General features: G+C 28.6%; 1 protein-coding gene across 1 annotated transcript; it reads right to left on the bottom strand.

The window, feature by feature from the left end:
• Positions 1–38: 38 nt before the first annotated feature.
• LOC137834791 (protein LATERAL ROOT PRIMORDIUM 1-like) lies at positions 39–2,686 on the bottom strand. The gene is made up of 3 exons (XM_068642982.1): positions 1,792–2,686; positions 1,249–1,561; positions 39–273 (listed from the first exon to the last, which is right to left on the bottom strand). Exons 1-3 carry the CDS (start codon positions 2,504–2,506, stop codon positions 270–272), a joined length of 1,032 nt encoding a protein of 343 aa, XP_068499083.1. The 5' UTR covers positions 2,507–2,686; the 3' UTR covers positions 39–269.
• Positions 2,687–8,379: the final 5,693 nt, after the last annotated feature.

Raw genomic sequence — 8,379 nt, forward strand, 5'->3', positions numbered from 1 at the left:
AGTAAAATTTACAATAATTGAAATATTTGATAGTAAAATGAAGAAAAAGAAAACTTAACTTGAATTAACCATTGGACATAAAATCCCTCAACATCAATGTCCCTAATCTGCTACACCAAACTTAACAGTGGCCCTCAAGCTTTGTTCATGAATATAAACACTTTTGGAAGAGAAATTTACACAATTTTTAAGACCACTTTAGCATACTTGATCAGTTTTTCCCAGAAAATTTGCAAAATCAACTTCTTTCCTTTCATGAAACTGATCCATCACCTGTTATTGCCATAAAGAACGTTTGAATGTTGTTAGTACTCACTAATAAAATTGTACTTTGAATAATTATTCTAGATTAAGAAAAAGTATCACAAAGATTTCATTTGTTAACACTAATTTCTTTTTGCTAGATTAAAATATTTCATTAACTAATTTCCTTTTTAAAAATAAATAGGCGTATAATAGTAAATCCGAAGAAAAAGAAATAAAAACATTATTATTATTATTATTATATATATAAGTGGTGAAGCATGGAAGTTTTGATCCGGCGGTGGAAATGCAACAAAAATGGCAACGTGGAAATGCAACATAACATAATGGACATTGAGAACTGCACCATAACTGCTTTTTTCTACTTTCCTTTTCTTTTTCCAAACTCACATTTCCAAAATTCCCTCTCTCTTTCATCGTTAAGAAGGTCGGACACTCTCTTAAATAATGTATCCGATATACTTATATTACATGGGTAAAGGTATTTGTGAAGTGTTAATTTTATGATATAAAATAAAATCTAATATATTTTTATAATTTCTTTATCTCACCCAATAATAAATGTCTCACTCAAAGTTTCACTTGCATATTTCTGATGAAATATTGTAACCCAGTTGCAAAGTCTTCTTCTACCCTTTCAGTGTAAATTTCTATCTCCTTTTCTTCTGTTCTCAATAATGGTATTCATATGAATTTTTTATTTATTTTATCTTTCCCTTTTTATCTCAAAGTAAAAGACATAAAAAGGAAAAAAAAAGTGTACCAATGTGTAACTAAGCATTTTCAGGCATTTTCTGTGTAACTTCCACTCAGATGTGATGTATCAGTGTAAGATTTTCAAGAAAATCTATCATATTTCCAAGTTTAAAAACATCAATTTAAAACTATCTATTTAAAAAAAAACTGTTTTTAGTTATAATATAGATATTATGAGCATAATCTGGTGCAGAATTATGAAACATTGAGTTTGAATTAAAGTGGTACCTGTTGAGAAATGTTGAGGTGGCAGAAGCAGGGTATGCAGTGTTATTTGGAAGTCCAATTGCAGAAGAACATTCTCTGTTCTTACCACTGCAATTGTTTCCCAGTTGCAGTTCCGAAACACAAGGAACTGCATTTCCAATTTTGCCATCAACTCCATGGTCATACAGAAACCCCTTGAACACATGGCCACTGATCTGCACCGTTGCCAAGTACGCAAACTCATCTTCACCATTCCCAATGGCAGAGACTCTGTGACACTTGAACACTGCAGGTGCACGAACATGCCCTGGTAAACTCTCTTTCAACCTCCCATCTGCAATTCCAACACAATGCCTCAATTTCATCTTAAACTTCAATTCATCAATCACATCAAATAAAACCAACAACTCACATCCAATTTGTTCCAAAAACCACAAAAATTATAGCATTCAAGTTGTGTTGTGACATCAAATAATGTATAAAAAATAAACAACTATAGAAGAAATTAACAACTAGTGAAGAACATGAAAAAGAATGAGAAACTGAAAGTGAAAGTGAAAGCACCTTGGTGAGAAGAGATTGTTGCTAAGCTTTTGGGTGTTGTGGCATTGGAGTTGGAACTGTGAGAAGTGGCAGTGGCATTTTGGGATGACCCCACTATAGCTCTTGGCCTCTTACTGCCACCACCAGCGGCGGAAGCCACCACCATGTCCCGCTCCCGGCGGCGGATTGAGGGGATCCATGTGCTCTTCACGTGAGTGTTGCAGTCGTATCCACGTCCCTTACAGCAAGTTCTGCATCTTCTAAAGATGCAATCTTTTTTGGCCCTGTTGCCGCAATCTTGACACACCCTGAAGTCAGGTCCATAAATCCCGTTTTCCTCACTCTCCATCACTCCCTTATGCTGATGATGTCTCTCATCGTCTTCATCCTCATCATCATCCATGTTCATCACACCCTTCTTCGGAGGATTCACTTCTGGGCACATCTTGAGGTTCCAGTAGTTGGTGGTGGTGGCGGCACCGCCGCCGCCGCCGCCACACTCTTGAATCTCATTGGTTTGGTGGGGGTGTGGCACACAGGGTGTGGCAGTGAGGAGAGGGAAAATGCCAAAGCCAACACTGAGAGCGGCTGAAGAAGGCAGAGGAAGGTTGGGAGTTTGGTTCTCTGAGATGGGTTGTTGTTGGCCTTGGTGCTGGTGGTGGTGGTGGTGGTGGTGCTGGTGCAGGGAAGGGGTTTGAGCTATGAGAACTAGGTCTCTCAGGCCTAACATGCTCATTGGAACAAGTCACAAGCTCTGAGATTGAGATTCTTGTTCTTGGTAAAAGGGTATGTTACAAGTTCTAAGACCTTTTATCTTATTCACCTACCTGTTCATGAACATATATGGAGATCTCATTATATGGGTGAATTGGAACACAACCTGAGTTTCCATTCTTTTTATGCAAATTTTACGAATGCTTTCATCTTAAAAAAGCATTGTTATAAAACTATCATTTTTCTAATTATCAAATTATACGTAATTATATAATCTTAATTATTTAAGTATGAGTTGAAATATGTGACAATACGGAATAAGGCAGTATATAAAAGAAATATTGTGAATTTTTGGATAGTGGCATTGAGAAAGGGTGATTGTTTTGGGTAGTGGTACAGGTTCTGACACTGAAAGTCCACTTAGAGATTCTTGGATTGGTAGGGTTTAGGGTGAGAAATAATTATTATTGAACTTTTGTGCAACCAAGCAATTTTTGTGCCCGCATGTGTAGGTTAAGGATTAGATCTCCTCTTTCACCTTTTTGTTTTCAATTCAATTTTAGAGAACACTTGGGACCTTCTCTGTTTTCTTGCACACCAATTACCCTTTCCACTTTCAAACAACACAAACACAAACTAAACTCATTTCGTGCTTTCTTCTTCAATTTTCACCTAAAACTACCTTCTTCTTTTTTACCTAATGTCACAACACTTGTATCAATTTCACACAAATAGATACTACAACAATTTTCAACCTTAATTTAAGTGGGTCCAAATTTCATCTAAAACCAAAACTCAATTAATGTTTTCTTTCTTTTATGATTCATGTAAAGAAAAAAAAAGTTTTCTTTCTCATGTTTTTTCTCTTTTAATAAATACTTTTATTTTTTTTCTTTCTAGAAATTTTCCAATTTTTATTATTAAATGAGACTGTTTTTTTTGTCTTTTACCTGAAAAAAAACAATTGCTTGATACGGGTATATATTGCTTCTAATTATAGAATTCAATCCCTAACTTAAATTTTGGGCAGCAACACAAAATTCAAATTAGATCAAGAAATTGTGCTGAATTACATAAATGAAAAGAAAATTACAGTTAAAATAATAAATTAAAGTCAACAACGTCTAATTAATGACAGTTAACTTAACTTTTTTTTTCTTTGTCTTGAATATCTCATGTATAATTATTTAAATAATTTTTTTATCGTAATTTTGTAAAATTTATATTGGACCGGTTTATTTGTACATAAATTTTAAAAACATTAATTGAATTAGCAAATTTTTTTTTGTCTAATCTACTTATTTAAAAATATGCAGTTTTATATATTTTTTCAATAAAACAAATTGTGTTAACTTTTAAATTAATTATTTTATAAACAGTTATTAGTACGATCTAAATTTAAATTTACTCAGTATTAAATTATTAAAGTGAAAGTTTAACTTATTTTTGTAAGTTTTATTATTAATCCTACGTATTAATACTTTCTTTGAAACATAAAAAATATTCTTAACCATTATTTTTTAAACTAATAATATTTATTTATACAATTAGTAGTGTAATTTTTTTGGTATGTGCATATTTTCTTTACCATTTGTACTCTTATAAAATAATTCAAAAAAAAAACTATATTGATGTAAAACTGTTATATAACTATAATATTATAAACTAATAAATAAATTATTTGTATGATTTATTATGTACATAATTTTCATAATTTCAATAGAAAGTCCAGTAATCATATTTCATTTTAATAATTATCATAATAATTAATTTTTATCATTAAAAAAGTGGACACTAAACTTACACACTATAAACAATGTTACATCATATAGTTTAATTACATATTTTATTAAACAACATTGTTTATCTGAAAAACAACACTTAAAAGCAATCACCAAGAAATTAAACCTTTTCTTCTTGCAAATGTTTTGTTTTTTAGAAGATTATTAAATTTTTGCCATGCAAACACTCTTTCTACCCAAATGCATACCTAACTCAACAGCATATTTTAGAAATATACTCATAAACCTAATTTTAATTATGCCTCATGAATATTTTCATTCACTTAAAAAAAATGAATTTTAAAAGGAAAAAAGAACAATTATTAAAAGGGTATTCTAGGTTGTCCCAGAAATGGAGCAGGGAGGGACAAGGATTAATCTCATGTCAAATCTTAAGAAAGTACTCACTCACATGAAAGATTAAAAAATGAGTAGAAAACAAATTAATAATTGTCTTTTAGTCATTTTAAACTAAAAAGAATAAAACTTAATTCAATTAGCTTCAAGGGATTAGACTAGGTAGAGCTGAAGGTATTTAATGCATGTGTAGATAAACAGTGGCATGTTAGCACATGTGAAAAAGGGTTTTACAAAATGAATTTATAATGAAAACAATAAAATCTTTAATTTCATTTCAAGTGCATTTACACCCTTACATAATTTAATATTACTAAAAAATTATTAAATAAAAAATAAATTTTTTCAAGAAATTTAAATTTATTAAATTGATTTTTTTCAAATTGTTTTATTTTTTAAATATTTATTTTGATAAGATGTTTTAAATTTTAATTCTTTTAGATATAATATTTCAATCACCACCAAATAATATGTAAATCAGAAAAAAATGTTTAAAACATTAATAAAAAAGTCCATTATAAAATTTAACAAAAAAAGATATTCTATATTTGTGGAAAATAGCCTCATCAACATTTATCAAAGAAAAATCTGATAAACATGAATCAATAAATAATCCCAACCTACCTAAGAGCAAAAATGGTTAAGCCATTAACTTCTTAGAACTAGAGCTTTTCTTATATAGGCTATGAAAGATTGTAAAAGGGCAAAGCTAAAATACTCAAATGGTGGAAGATGAATGCTACAAATTTCCACTAGATAAACCTTCTAAGATTAACAACTCCTAAACTAAATCTTATGATTATCTCCTTAATTGATGTATGAGCTTTCGTACTCTCATTTCTAATCCTAAAGAGAGAAAAAACTTATATACATAAAAGAAGTATTAAAGGAGAGAATTATTTTTTTTATCAATAATAAATAAATAAAATAAATGAGACACTTTCTAACCTTTATAAAAAAAATCAGATAATTTTTTTTAACACGCAACCAACGGAAGATCCAACATACTTTACAAAATATTAACCATAATGAAATAAACATGATAAAACTGATATAAGCATAATCACGTTAAAATACAATAAAAAAAAAGTATTATAAGGGAGTATTATCAAAACTGAAAACCAAATTATTGTTTGTATGAAGGGGAAAACAACTCATTTTGGGAAGGTTTTTTTTTTTTGTTCTGAGTTAAGGGAAATTGAAGTTCACTTAATGTATACATAAATAGAAAATCAAATATCATTAAAATTACTAAAATAATTACAAAAGTATCAACTAAATACATATATTTTAAAACATCAATTAAACATACATATATTATAACCAATCAAATCTTTGAGAAAGAAGTTCTGTCGACAATGATAGCAAAGAGGTGAGTATGAGACTAAAATAATTTAGTCTGCGCATATCTTAAAAAGATGTTTAAATAACTTGATTTAGTCCTAAAAACTAAGACAATTTAGTCCTTATAATTTTAAATATTTTTAATATTAAAAAGTGGACAATCTTATTAATTTCTTGAACTAAATTGAAGTTCACTCATATTTTCTTGAACTAAATTGAAGCACACTCTTTAAAGATAGATGAGAAATTTATTATAACTTCTTCCTATTTAAAATTGTAAACATCCACTAAAGGCATTTTCTTAATAAAATAATAGAATTATGAACAATTAAGCATCACAAGTCAAATTTTATAATAATCTCTTAAGTATCGATTAAGTATCGATTAAGTTTTCTTGATTTACTAGTTAGTATTTTCTTTTTAAAATTATATTTCATCATATAATTTGAAGAGAAAAAAAAGAGAGAGAACAACCCATTTAAAGTTACATTTTTTTTTCTTTTAATAGGTTGATAAACCAACATAAAAACCCTAAAAAAGTTAGGTTAGTTGAAATTTTCGACCTAACACAAAAAATGGGTCCAACAACAACTCATATTTCAATGGGTTGAAGATGATTATAGGTTGAATTGATGTGTTGTGTCCCTTAAATCAAAATACATTTCTTTCATTGAAAGGAATGAAAGTACTATTTGATGGTCGAAGCTTCTTTCTAAAGCATTAGAGAAAAACAAAATTATATTAACATTTATTTGCATACAAATAATTCATATCACTCACAACAATTCAACAAAAACTTAACTTACATAGGAATATAACAAGAAGAGAAGACACTTATGTATGAGAGTGAATTTTGTTTATCAACAACAAAATAAATAAAAAAAATAAAACATTTCCGAGATATCTTAATCCTTATACGTAAAAACCTCAAATCAATTTTCTTAATATCCAACCAACTAGAATTCAATAGACTCTACTAAACTTCTAACTATAGTGACAAATACATGTCAAGACTGATACAAACATGAACGTAGTATAATATAAATACATCATCCCTCCAAAGAAGGTATGTTCTCACAGAAAAATATAAAATAAATAACACCTGCATCCTTCTCTAACAGCTGAACATGATCTTTGTCAGCAATGAGAAACAAACCAAACACCAAAGAATCATAAATATTAATCCAAACCTTTAAAAATCTACGAAAGACAAAAACATACACTGAAACAAACCGAACATTAACAAGGCGTTGAGTATACTTAATTCAAAACTATAAAACATGCCTCAAAACTATAAAACAACAATGACTACATATTCTTCAACAATAATAATAAAAAGACCTCTATCTATCATCTAAGAAGTCAAATTTTACTTTATAGCTTCCATAAATATTTGATCTTATATATCAAGCATCACATGATACCCAATGTTCTTGCCCAATAATTTTATTATAAGTGCCTCTGCACAAGGTATACACAGTTCTTGGAAATGATTATAAACTAAAAATGTAGGTAGTAAATAATTACCTATATTCCACTGAGACCATGTTGCATGCAAAAATGTTAATTCTTTCTTAGGGCTTCAAAGGTGCTTTGCCTGCTATTTTGTCTCCGAAGGAGACGACTTCCATGAGTGCATCATCTGGTGGGGTTGGTCATAGCCTCTCATTATCTACATGAGTACAAAAAGAGTTTATTGGCGAGTTTAACATATTTTATTATTAAAAAATTATTAAATAGAAATTAATTTTAAAAATAAAAAGTAATTAATTACTATATTAACTAAATTCTATACTATTTTAAAAATTAAAAAAAATATTAATATCTAAATTAGTTTTTATTATTGATAAATAATTTTTAAATTAATTAGCTACTGTATCGGTGAGAGCCGTACAACCGATATCATGTCTCAGTTTTCATCAATGGGCCAACTGGCACCACGAATCCAATTACGCTTAAACAAGTTAGTGAAACTAATAAGCAATCAAGAGTTATGTAATATACTTTTAAACATGATCCAAGTTCTCTAGTTTGGCCCAATAAGAAAGGTCTACTAAAATAATATAAATCATTAAATAAAAACTAATTTTAGAGATCAAAATAATTAGTTATTATTTGATTAAATTAGAGATAATTTTATAAACTAAAAAAACTATTGATATCTGAAGTAGTTTCTATTATTAATAAAAATTTATAAAATGGTTTCTAAATTGGTATCTAATCATTAGCTACCAAATCTTTTAGTTACTTACTACTTCATATTCTAAATTAGTTTCTATTAAATTAATCTTTTAAATACTAATTTAGAAGTTAAAAGATTAGTCGCTAAAATTTAGGTAGCTAATTTAGAAACCATTTTTAATTTTTTGTTAATAATAAAAACTATTTTAGATATGAATAATTTTTTAGTCTC

Source organism: Phaseolus vulgaris, chromosome 5 (genome assembly GCF_000499845.2).
Source record: "Phaseolus vulgaris cultivar G19833 chromosome 5, P. vulgaris v2.0, whole genome shotgun sequence".
NCBI classification, from domain to species: Eukaryota; Viridiplantae; Streptophyta; class Magnoliopsida; order Fabales; family Fabaceae; genus Phaseolus; species Phaseolus vulgaris.